General features: G+C 43.0%; 1 protein-coding gene across 3 annotated transcripts in view; it reads left to right on the top strand.

Moving 5' to 3' along the window:
* Positions 1–8,024, top strand: part of LOC117545475 — a 186,147-nt gene extending 178,123 nt beyond the window's left edge. For 2 of the 3 annotated variants that reach the window (XM_034215259.1, XM_034215260.1), the window contains exons 13-14: positions 1,504–1,993; positions 3,057–8,024. In XM_034215259.1, coding sequence (XP_034071150.1) covers positions 1,504–1,993; positions 3,057–4,076 — 1,510 coding nt within the window. In that variant the 3' untranslated portion in view covers positions 4,077–8,024. The remainder of the gene's footprint in view (positions 1–1,503; positions 1,994–3,056) is intronic. The other variant, XM_034215261.1, reaches the window with a different exon arrangement.
* The last annotated feature ends 4,492 nt before the right edge of the window (positions 8,025–12,516 follow it).

Raw genomic sequence — 12,516 nt, 5'->3', positions numbered from 1 at the left:
GCTGTAGATTTTGCACTAACATCTGTAGAATGGTCAGTAGCAGTAGCACTAGCAGTAGCTACTGACCATGCTACAGACAGTAGCTACTGACCATGCTACAGCAGTGAGCAGCAGAGGCGGGGCTATGGCTTCATCGTTATCAGGAAATGATCGTGTAGGACGTACACACGGAGCCGTTTGGCCCCCCAAAGCGTTCCGTTTGCAGATCTATCCACCTTGGGACCCGTTATCGTTTCCGCGGTTCCGTTACGGCCTTGTGTGAACGAACGGGCTATACACGAGAGAAAAGTAGTAGATACAACCCGTTTCGTTCTCGTGTATACACCGCCTTAGCTGAGAATCTCTCGGTAGAATTCTGAGCAGCCATTAGCTTTTCTTTTTTTTAAAGCTAAGAACCCAAAATCAGCGTTTCTCTAACAGGGCTGAAATGGAGGCGTATGAGGCATGGCTAGAATGCATGATCTGTTAGGTATTTTGAGCAAAACCCATCAAAGACATGTTTTTATTTTTTTATATATCTGAGACCCATAATATATGCCTAAAAAAAGCATGATAGGAAACCTTTAATGTGTGTGTATGGGAGGGTTTGTTTACACATGCACATATATATATATATAACTCTTTTATATGTTGTTTAATTGCCTCAAACACACATGGCTGGCCTCATGTTATCTGCTAAAAGGAAGTGGAGGGAGGAATCCAATTTAGCCCTTCAGAGTAAAAGCTTTCATCTCGGTCCAACACTTAATTGAACCTCTTAAGTAACTGATCAAGTCTTTATTCCCTGATCATAATCAGTCACCGATCAAACTGCTGAGACAGAAGGCTATCAAGCTCTTCAGTCCTTGGAGACCACTTTGTTGTGCTCATTTGTTAAAGCCCGTTTATGGTCTCCTACATCAGAGAGTTGTTTGCACCCACTTTGATGTTTCAGTGAAACATTGTGATTGCCTTTGGACTAATAATTAGCTCAGATGAATTCATGCAAGCCATGTATAGAGAGGCCATAAACAAGCTCAAAGGCTGCATTTAGTTGATCGAAAATTGCTTCTCGCAATTTATGGAGGTGGACAAAACAACATGAAAACCCCTTTGGATCTATTTGCAATCCAATGCAATATCCATGCAATAACCAATACCTTTGTGAAGTTTTTAATGTATCTTTTACTGTGTGTCGCAAAGCAGAGGTTAGTTAAACTTTATGGGAACTATGAAGCTGTACTTTATGGTTCTGTTGCATTGCCTCTGTAAAATACAGAGACTCTTCAACACATTTCCACATACATTTCTATTCCAGTTGTCATGGCTGTAGCAGCGTCTTCTGAGACAAGCTCTTGTTAAGTGTGAGAAAGTAACTCTGATCACTTGCATTTGGCTGAACAGAAATACCCTAACATGTGGATATAATGCAATATTGTTCACTGTCAGATAGGAAAAGATCCCACAAAATCTGACTCGATTTACCAAAGTTGAATGAAATATATTTTTCCTTGTGTCTTACAGACGTTATGCCCATCATAATCAAGAAAAAGCTCGCACCTATAGCTGGGCTCAGAATCCGGGCGTTGAACACAACTACTCAGGACCCGGAGGACCTCTCTATGGCCGCCTGTGTTACAGCAGCCACACGTTACCCGTTCTCCGCCGCACACCAGGTGGAACATTTGAACCGGCCCTTGCCGAGCTAGGATACCGCTACCCTGGGGGCCAGCCAGACCACTCTCTGGTCATCCAAAACCAGGGGGCTATGGTGGGGACCATGGATTCCGGGGCGGTGTACATCACTCCAACAGAACTCAGCACGGGCAGCCGAACGGGGAGTCGAACGGGAAGCCGTGACGGAACTGGACCCCAAAGCGGGGTTAGCACGTCGGATGGAGGGACGCCGAGGACCAATGACAGTCGCGAGAGAGGTGGAGGGACTGGAACTGCGAGCAACTGCACCGAGGGGAGCAGTGAGGACAAAGTGAACGGCAGTCAAGATGTGGACTGGGTAAGAAACAATCTGACCTATTTTACACCAAATGCACAATATGGGAGCATAATTCAATCTAATTTGACCCCAAATATGCTATGACAAGCGTACAATGGCCTTCTGGCTTTTACAGGCGAACATATAAAGCAGAAGTAATAATGCCTCACATTTATTTTGTAGAGAAAAGTTAATAGGCGATTGACAGATGGGTTTGGATGGATGGACGGATGGACAGATGGATAAAAGGGTGGTTGGGTGGGTAGAAGGATAGATGAATGGATTGATAGATGGATGGGTTTGGATGGATGAATGGATGGATGGACCTATGCATAAAAAGATGGTTGGGTGGTTGGGTGGATGATTTTGGATGGATTGGTTCAGATGGATGGATTGATAGATGGGTAAATGCATAGATGGATGGATGTTTCAGCGAGGGCAAAAATGTGATAGACGTTGCGCCTAAAATGAATTAAAATGAATGATTGACTTTATTAATGATAGATTGCTGCATGGGAAAAATGCATTAAAGATGAATGAATGGCTCAATTATTAAATGGGTGAGTTTGAAAGTAATTAAGCAAGTGTAAAATAATAATTACGTTTGCGACCATACTGATATGCTTTATTATTAAAGTGATTGCAACGCTATCATATTCTTCATCACTACGCCACAGTCCTACAATGGCAGAAAGTCTAATGCTGTATAATGCTGGAGGATGATAATGATTCAAACATGTCAGCACATTTATATCTTGCTGTTCATTATCTTTTTCTTGGTTTTGTTTTATTTATTAGGCCATGTAAAGTCTGTCTGGCCCTTCCTTTTTTAATTTCTCCAATATTTTATCTCTCGATCACTTCCCTCTCCATCTCCCCTTCACAGTGTAGTGTTAGCTCATTCTAGTGTTCAATTAATATCTATGGCTTCTTCCAACTCTGCCTTTCTTCCACTCTCTTCTTCTGTCTCCCATTCATGTTTTTTTGTCATCATATGTTTCCCCTGCTTCCCTTATGTTTGTCCCTCGTCTTTTCATTACTTTATCCCAAATTCATCCCATTTTATCTCAACCAAACCTAACAGTACCACACTCTACCCCAACCCCGAACTGAAACCACTCGTGCTCGCCTACGTTCCCTCCAGGTGCAGTCGGAGACATTACCCAGGGAGCATCACCTCGTCATGACCAGATCTGGCTCCATGGTGGGCCAGGGTCACGCCGCAGGAGGCTGGGTCTGCGACTCGTCTACCCTCCCCCTCTCGGGACGCAGGGCCTCCCGAGGGGGCTTGTCCCCGAAACGCATGGGTTCCGGTCATGCTGAATATGACTCCAGCGGAGGAGGGGGAAATGGAAATGGAAGTGGGCGAACAAACCCAGATGGACAGCATCCTGCGAGTGCGCGGAACTACGCCACTGTCCTCCAGGGGGAGGTGAACGGACACAGGGACTATCCCGGCAGCTTGGGGAGAGGAGGACTAGAAATGGGGAGCAACTTTGTGGTGGCGAGGCAGGACAGGGATGGCGGAGGGATATCATCCGTTTACCCAGAAGCTGCTGGGATGATCGGGGACTGGCGTGATCGGATGGGTTTAGGGGGGTATGTTTTAGGAAGAAGGGATATAACCCCCCAGATTTTCCCCTTCCATGGGCAGCCTCGGGGAGCATACGGAGGGGTGATGGGCTTCGGGTCCGGCTGGGTTCCGGGAATGGATGCTGCCCGAGGAGCTCCGGGGCCGGGGGGTCCCTCCCTAGCACTGAGGGTGGGCGAGTTCCTACGCCTGCGTCTCGCCCAGGTCACTTTTGACCCGTCGCAGCCACCGTACGACTCTGTGCAGGTGTACGGCCTGGAGGGCACAGGGTCCCGGGCCGGGTCCCTCAGCTCCCTGGAGAGCGAAGGAGAGAAGGATGCGGAGAAGGAAGAGTGGGGGGCCGGGCTGGAGGAATGGGGACCCCAGTTCCATAAATTAGCTCAACTCTTTACAGACAGGGAGAAAGAAAAAGAGGAAACAGATGAAGTCGGTGCCAAAACGGAGAAGGAAAAGAGAGATGAGCCGGAGAAGAAAGAGGAAGGGGAGCAGGCTGGAGAAAAGGGAAAAGACTGAGGAAACGATAGAAACGAAACAAATAAGGGGCAAAGGGGGTAAGAGAGAGAGGGAGGGGATGGGGGGATGATGAAAAGGCAACCAGAGCTAGAGTAATGTGAAGAGAAGTTAAAGGAGAGAAAGATGAAGAGGCAAAGTAATCAAAAGAGACAGAGAGAAATGAGCCTAGGAAGGGAGGAGAGTGCGAGGGCAGGGGAGGGAGTGATTGATGTAATTTAAAGCAATAAGTGTTGAAACGCTGATATGGTTGAGCACAGATACTGAGACAATGCAGAGACTGCTTCGGCTCGGGGCAGCAACTATTTGTTAAATGCTTTGGACAAAGAAAAACAACCCAAACATCCAAGACTCGATTTAATTCAACTCTCACGTATACGGAATGATCAAGCAGCAGGAAACAAGAAGTGTTTGCGCTTTGTGTGTGGAATAGTCTGTGAGAGGATATGGGTATGTTTGCAAATCGCACTTCTATGGGTGCATATTTAACAAAGAAGGAGGAATCATGAAACCCAGGGACGATTTCAAGATGGGACTGATGACTGATGATACGCTAGCTGCAACATTAGTTTTCGGGACAATGTGCAAGAGTGAACAAATACAAAGCGAGTTGATAAACTAGGATAACACACCGAATGAAATATGTATTTGAATATAAAGTCTACGGATGTGTTGAGAGAGAAATGATGGGGGAAAGTGAGAAGATTGTACAGAAATTGTTACTTTATATTTCCATCTGCAGTGGCAGAAAAGTGAATTATTCAGCTCACTACTTCATTCCAAATGAAAATGATAAATCATTTAAATCCTGCAAAAGATTCCCCCTCCTCTCAGCCCACAAGGAACACAGACATTGTGAAAGATTTAAATGCGTTAGGGATGTGATCCCCACAACCCCTACCCCTGTCATCCCTGCAGCTTTTTGTAGTCGAGTGTTGGTATGTTTACAAAGATGCACACACAAACACACAAGACACAAAATAAATGATGATAAGGCTTTGATTGTACTAAAAAAAACACATCCACTAGAATTCCATCTACTTTACAAAGTAATGAACACCCTATTATTCATCTCTTAAATGTTTTTATGGAAGAAAGTCTCCTATTTGTTATCACCCACTCTAGTCTCACTCTACACGTCTTTAGGACAGTATGCATGAAAACCTAAAGAGGCAATCAAATCCATTCTGAACACTTCCCCAATGAAAGATATTCATATTATAACACTGCAGAGACTCTCGTGAAAATAGGCTTTTCGTTGTTGTTTAAAGGTCAGGATGCAAATGAGCTGGAGTTTTCAGCTGGAATGCACTTTTATACCATGTGATGTTTAATAATAGATTAATCATGTCAAAGATTACATTTGTTTTATAAGATGTCAATTAAAAAAAAAAATAACTGTATGTAAAAACATTTCAAATGTAAATACCACTGAATATTATTCCTAAAAGAGAGTATATAAAATAAGTGAAAAAATCCAAATGGAGTACTGTTGGTACTATCTGTATGTACTGTAGATTAGAAATGGATTTACTCAAATGGATTCAACAGCCTCTTGGACTGAAAACAACACCATGTATTCTCCACCTGTGTAATAAGTGAGCAGGGTTGTTTTGTGGTAGCGCTCATCTGAGATGGACAAGCCAGGCATTCAATAATACATGTGGCCTCCAGCAGAGATTTGTTGTGCAAAATATTGGTAACATGAAGCTTCTGCTATCGAGGATCCCAGTGGGAGGAAAAACTTCATGTGGTGAGGAAAAATACCCCTAATGGGCATACAACAGAAATTCAGTATATTTCCCCCAAAATCTGAATTATTATTCAGCCAAAGTGATACAATAAAATTGAATTTCGAATATGCTCCGTCAGTGCTGCACTGCCTGAGAGACACAGATTAAAGATTTAAAGATGGTTACTTATCTCATTAAATATAATAAACTGTACCTTTGAGAATATGATTTTTAATAATGTCTATCAAATGAAATCTTTCCTGCATTTCAGGCAATGCAACTCAAGAACCAGCATTCTGCTTTGATCAAGTCTAATTTTGTAAAATAATGACCTTAGACTCAGATTTGTAGGAGTCCTAGGGAATTTCGTCCTCACACCCTAACCAGAATGTGGAAGCTTTTGGGGTGCCATTACCGAAATGTTACCATTTGCTTCACTGTAAAGCCACCCACATGCCACCAGTTTGGTCTGCCCATAATCTTGTCGTCTTCTGTCAACATTTAGTTAATCAATCAGGAAGTCAGGCTTTACTTGGGCTTAATCAAAACCCAAACACAACTCTATACCCTTTAGCTGAGCCACAGACTTGTCCATACAGTGCCACGGTTGCAAATGGATGTAACCAGGACCATTGTAAAAAATAACGCACAATGACCGTATAAGAGTGGGGGGTGCAGAACCTTGGGGTGTTCTTGGTTATTAAGTAATAGAGCTTAACTAGATACCTGAAAGCTACCATTATGTTTCATCAGCTTTGTAACAACAATCCAAATGGAAATTCACTTACATCAGCATACTCAGTGCCAACGTTAGGAAAATTCCGGTTTATTACAACTTGGGTCTTACTTTAATATATTTTTCCAATATTTAGAGCTTGGCACTGGAATTTCAGGCCAGTCAAAGGTATTCTGAAGATAACATGGAGCGATCAAGTTATTACAAAAAATGTCTGTTAACAAAAGATATCAACGTTTCCTGACCTATGTATGTCCGGGTTTAAATCTGATATAGAATAGATAAGAAATAAGAACCATTGGGACCATTTTTTCCTAGACATTTGAGAGAATAAAAAGAGAGAAATTATAACAATCATTTTGACCCCATTTACACCAGGTCATTTCATGTGTCTTGCTCAAAAACCTGTATATCTGGATTCTAAAATACTGACTTGTCAAGTTGTAATACACCAGAATTATGATGTAACCATTATTCTATTGGGGAGAACTGTCAAAGGATATCCAATAGAGGGATAACATTGATGTCTCTTATGATGATTTCACTTGTACACCTAAAATGACTGCCAAAAAACTTGGGAACAATTTGTTATGAGAATGAGTATAGTTGGTAAGCCCACTAATGTGTTGCTTTGTAGATGCATCATTTTGACAATGTTTTCCTTAGCTTTTATGTGGAATGTGCCAACTTTCTGAGTAGCTGTCTCTCACGACACAATTAAGCTATCCTAAGTTTTATAAACGTTTTTGCCAATTCACGGGCCGCCAATAGCAAAATAAATTAGCATTGTTTATCATAACTGGCCTTTCTGGCCTTCCAATCATATGGTGTATTCTAGAGCCTTTGATTTGTTCCAGGTGTTTCATCTCTGGTGATTGGTCTAATTCAAAGCTCTACTCTGGCTGATTGGTCAAAATCCAAGTGATGATTCTCCTGATTTGGCTTATTTCTGAGTTCTGAAGTGCTGCGCTGACTAAACCACTTGACGCAGCTGATTATACCACCTTGTGAGCCCAGTAAATGTGTTCAATCAAAAGCTTGATTAGTTGAATCAGTTGTTTTAAACACAAAACAAGCCTGCAGTCTTTGCAGCACTCCAAAACTCTTTTGTTTACTCTTTCAACTAGCTTCAACCCACACTGGCTGACGACATTGGTCTTGTCAGGCCATTTGTCAAGCACTCTGTCCAAAACAAAAACCTTCTTGATACTGAGAATACTGATGTCACTAGCAGAAAAGAAAGATGCGAGTAGATATCTTAGCTTTTAGAAGTTGAAATATAGCTTAAGGGTGCAGGTTAAGATAAGTATAAATATATTAACCCCAAACAAGTAGACCCTATTGGTTCTGTGCCCCCCGGGTGACTTCATTGCTCTTGCACGATGTTGATACAATTCCACAATTTCGTGCTGAACAAAGTGTATTTATTTCTGTTGTACTTTTTCTTTTTGTAAATTTGAATAAAAAAGGAACTATTTCAAAGAGATGAGTCAGACCCCTTCTGTGCTTTCTCCTGCAGTCTTCTGAGTTTCTAAGTAATCTGACTTCTGCTGCTAGTGTGTGTGGTGTGGTGTGTGTGTGTGTGTGGTGTGTGTGTGTGTGTGTGTGTGTGTGTGTGTGTGTGTGTGTGTGTGTGTGTTGTGTGTGTGTGGTGTGTGTGTGTGTGTGTGTGTGTGTGTGTGTGTGTGTGTGTGTGTGTGTGTGTATGTTAGTGTTTGTGCATTTGTTAACTTGTAACAATGTGAGGACCAAAATAAGTTTTACCAACGTGTGTGTCCACACTTCTTCAAAGGCCAGTTTGAGGGTTAAGACTTCACGTTAAGGCCAGAATAAGGTTTAGGTGAGGGTAAGCTTTCGGGTTGGGGTGAGGGTTAATTATGAAGGTAAATGTGAGTATAAGGGTGTAGGGAATATATTAAGTCAACAAGGGTCCTCACAAAAATAGAATTACAATGTAGTGTGTTTGTGTGTATTCTCGTATTTTTCACACAATGAGGACCAATACAAGTTTTTAATCAATGAGTGAGGACATTTTTGGAATGTGAGGAGTGTCTTCACTTCTTAAAGGTGGGGTAGGTAAGTTTCAGAAACCGGCTCGAGTGCACTAACATTTGAAAGTACACAGCCGAAAAGAATCCGCCCCTTCCTTCAGACTTCCTTACAGAGCACCTCCTCCAACACACATGAACGCGCACATGACGTCAGCAGACTGGTGAAAGTGGCCGCCTGTTGCTGGCGAGTCATTGATGTACTGCTGCAATGCACGCCCAATGACGGCACGCCCAATGAGGGCACGAGATACATTTGTGCGTGCACGAGATGGAAGGCTGACAGACAGAGCGGCAATCCAATCCGTTTAGCCGGGCCGGCTAAACGGATTGGATGTACTTTTTACAGCGCCACGGCTTCCGCAGATGACATTTTTTAATGGATTTTTTGTCAAAGCACTTCAGATATTCATTGCTATCAGGATGTTAAGAGCATTCCATGGAATATAACACAAAGTGTATCTCGAACCTACCCCACCTTTAAGGCCGGTTTGAAGGTTAAGACTTAATGTTAAAGTGCAGGCTAGAATTACGTTTAGGTAAGAGTAATAGCTGGGTTGGGTTTAGACCTTTAGTTGTGATGTTTAATGTGAGGATAAGGGTTTAGGGAATACATTATGTCAAAGAGGGTCCTCATAAAGATAAAAGTACAGAGTGTGTGTGTCTGTTTGCAAGAGAAAGAGACAGAGAGCGATGGACGGATGTTCTGTACAATGCATACAAATGTGTGCACAACTTGTGAGCATATCTTGTTGTGGGTAGGTGGGTGTGCCTCCTCAAATTGGCCCCTTGAAATTTCCGAGCCACTCAGAGTGTCTGTATGTGTGTGTCTGATTGCAGAAAGAAAGAACACCTTGTCTGGTCTGATCCAACCTGTCGGGGGGATGTGAGGTCAGTAATAGAAGGACAGACTGTGAGTTCAGCAAAGCAATCAGGCTTTCAGATGGACGAGGGGAGTATTCTGTTTATTCACCGCGAACAAAAAAGGAAGAAAAGGGCATTTTGAACTCAAGAGCACCAGTGAATAGAGTACACCTGACAGCTGTGACCAAATAACACAAGGCCACTTTACCAACCTTTGCAGCTCTCCTTTTATTCTGCAGCCTTCGTCCTGGCTGAATGATGGATCGGGGACATGTGGGCCATTGCTGTGTGACTGAATAGCTGGTTAAAAAGATTTATTACAATAATCAAATATGAAGGAGGGGATTATTTCTACATGATGGTTTAGAGAATGATCGTGTTAGCTGGGTCTGCGCTTGATTACAATGATAATACCCGCCTCAAGTCAGGAGAGGGAGAGAAACAGAGGGAGAGGGAAGGGATAGAGGGAACCATATTAGCAGTTAATATGCAAGTCTGTTTCATTACATAAAATCCTATTTGTGATTGGGTTAGAGCTGGTTCTGCTGAGCGCCAAGGAAAAACGCCTTGCCATCTCTTGTGTGTCCGTGCTTTCCCATAATTATGAGATTCATGAAGCTGGCATGCCCCCCTACGGAAGCAGCATGTATCTAAAGAGGATACGTAGTCAGTTGGAGGCAAAACGGAGCTTTAGCTGGCGTTAACCTCCCGTCATGAAACTGATAAAACATTATTATCGATGTAAGACTCCAATATGTATGTTTATCCCTCTGCCTTAAGCATCAACACTGCATTGCAGCACCCTACAGAGGTGAGTTGCTGCTGTCATGGCATTGTCAATAATTACAGCATGCATAATTGATCATATTATAATGGCGGGGCTGGAGATAAAAATGAACTGTGTTAAGACTATACACCAGGGAATTACACTGTACTGGAGAGCTATACTCACACTCGATATGCTTTAGGATTGCATCACAGGACATAAGAGTTGGTGTATGTGAATTCAAGAAGATGGAGATTCCTCATTCTGTTTGAACCTTACTGACACAGAATCCCTCTGGCTATTCAGCACAGTGTGAGTGCTTGTGTGTCTGCGCCTGGGCCTGTGCATCTTTGCATTTTAAGTACATATAAGCTTTAAAAGCAGATTGAAAACCCCAGAAAGGTGAATTTCCTCAGTAATTCAACTTTGTGGATGTTACAACTTCCCGCCCCGAAGTTACAGTTAACTTTTAACACCACCTGTCCGAGCGTATTCCCTTTTTTAACTGGCTCTGTTCCTATTTTCCGTCTGCTCTTTCTCCCTCCTCTTCTCTGGCGCTTCCCGGCTCGTGCGTTCCGCTCGGGACGCTCTCAGAGTTCACTGGCTCATTTCAAGTGGAAAATTAAATCTTCATTAACAATCTTAATTAGAGTTCGATCTCCCCATAGAAAGCCGACAGAGAATCCATAGTGTAACAGGGGGAGACCTGCAGCGGGAGTTGGTTTCAGCAAGTTGGGGGTGGTGGGGGGGGGGAGGATTAGTAGGGGTAATTAGTAAATGGGATCTTCAGGGTAAATTACACAAGAGGTATTTACACTTCACAGGCAGGGGGGAATGGATGGCAGAGACGGATAATTAAAGCGGCCTGCTGGTTGATGGCGGACACTGCAATGAAAGTCGGACATGTTTGAGCTGCCTCTTGGTGACCATTCAGTTCTTGTTTCTGCATTGTTTCTGCATTGTTGGCAAACTAGAGCTCAGTGCGAGGGAGGGAGGGAGCAGAGCGGGGTTAAACGGGCCATTATTAGTCAGAAAATCTTCTTTGCAATCGCTTCTTGTCTTGCTTTTTGGTGACATGGTGTTACGGGGTGACATAATCCCTTATGCATTTGCCTAAAGGCCCTGTCACACTGTCCCGAAATTGACACCCGATGGACACACGATAAAGGAAATGTTCAAATTCGGCTGTGATCGTAGCAACATCGGGCCATTCGTGAGGGCATCTAAGCCATCGTATGACCGCCGGTGGAGTTTCTCAGGCTCCGGCAGCAACTTCGTGAGCGGCAACTTCGTAAGGCACTCGTGAGGGCATCTTGTCAAATCGTGTCATCTTCGTGTTATCATCGGTGCATTCACCCTCACTCTGATCGGGGCGAATGCCCGATGGCACCGATGATAACAAGATGCCCTCACGATGGCTTTACGAAGGGCACAATTGACGCACGAATTCAACACGAAAATGAACCTTCGCAAGATCCTTCGGCAATTTTTTGGCATGCCAAAGATTTTGCCACCGCTCACGAAGTTGCTGCCGGAGCCTGAGAAACTCCACCGGCGGTCATATGATGGCTTTAGATGCCCTCACGAATGGCCCGATGTTGCTACGATCACAGCCGAATTTGAACATTTCCTTTATCGTGTGTCCATCGGGTTGTTTTATTGCACAACAAAATCATGTAAATATATGATGTAAATAACCCAATTTGTGTTCTGTGAAACTAAAAAGGATATAATATATTATTTTGAAGGACAGTTGACAGGAAGTTGTTGTTGTTATGGAAACAACATTACAGAGAAAACGTAATATTTTCTACATATAACGACGGATAAAGTAAAGAACAAAGTCTGAAGATATCAGTACAGTATCATAGTACTGTAACATAATTGTTTTTGGTACTTTCATTGCAGTTGTATGTCTTAAATGTAATGTAAATGTTGCCTTTGTGTGTGGTTCGGGGCCATCTTCGTACGAAATTCACAATTCCATATTCGTGTGTCCATCGGGTGTCAATTTCGGGACAGTGTGACAGGGCCTTAATAGCAGACAGTAATCATTCAAGGGCACTACTAAGCATGCAGCCCAATGGTCCCTCTCCTATTCACATTTACATACTACTATAACAGCCTGCAGGTACTTGGCAACAAATAAATAAAACAGTTATGTTCCAGCACATTTAAAATATACGCACTGCTTGTAAAAATGAACGCCATAAACTCACTGCTGTTCAAGGAGTTTAGCACACAATGTTTCAGATTCAATACATTTATATTGGGGTGGTTTACCATGAGGAAATCT

This window comes from Gymnodraco acuticeps, unplaced genomic scaffold, assembly GCF_902827175.1.
Source record: "Gymnodraco acuticeps unplaced genomic scaffold, fGymAcu1.1, whole genome shotgun sequence".
Lineage (NCBI taxonomy): Eukaryota > Metazoa > Chordata > Actinopteri > Perciformes > Bathydraconidae > Gymnodraco > Gymnodraco acuticeps.
The sequence above is the reverse complement of the archived record's forward strand: the minus strand, read 5'-3'. Positions and strand labels throughout refer to the sequence as shown.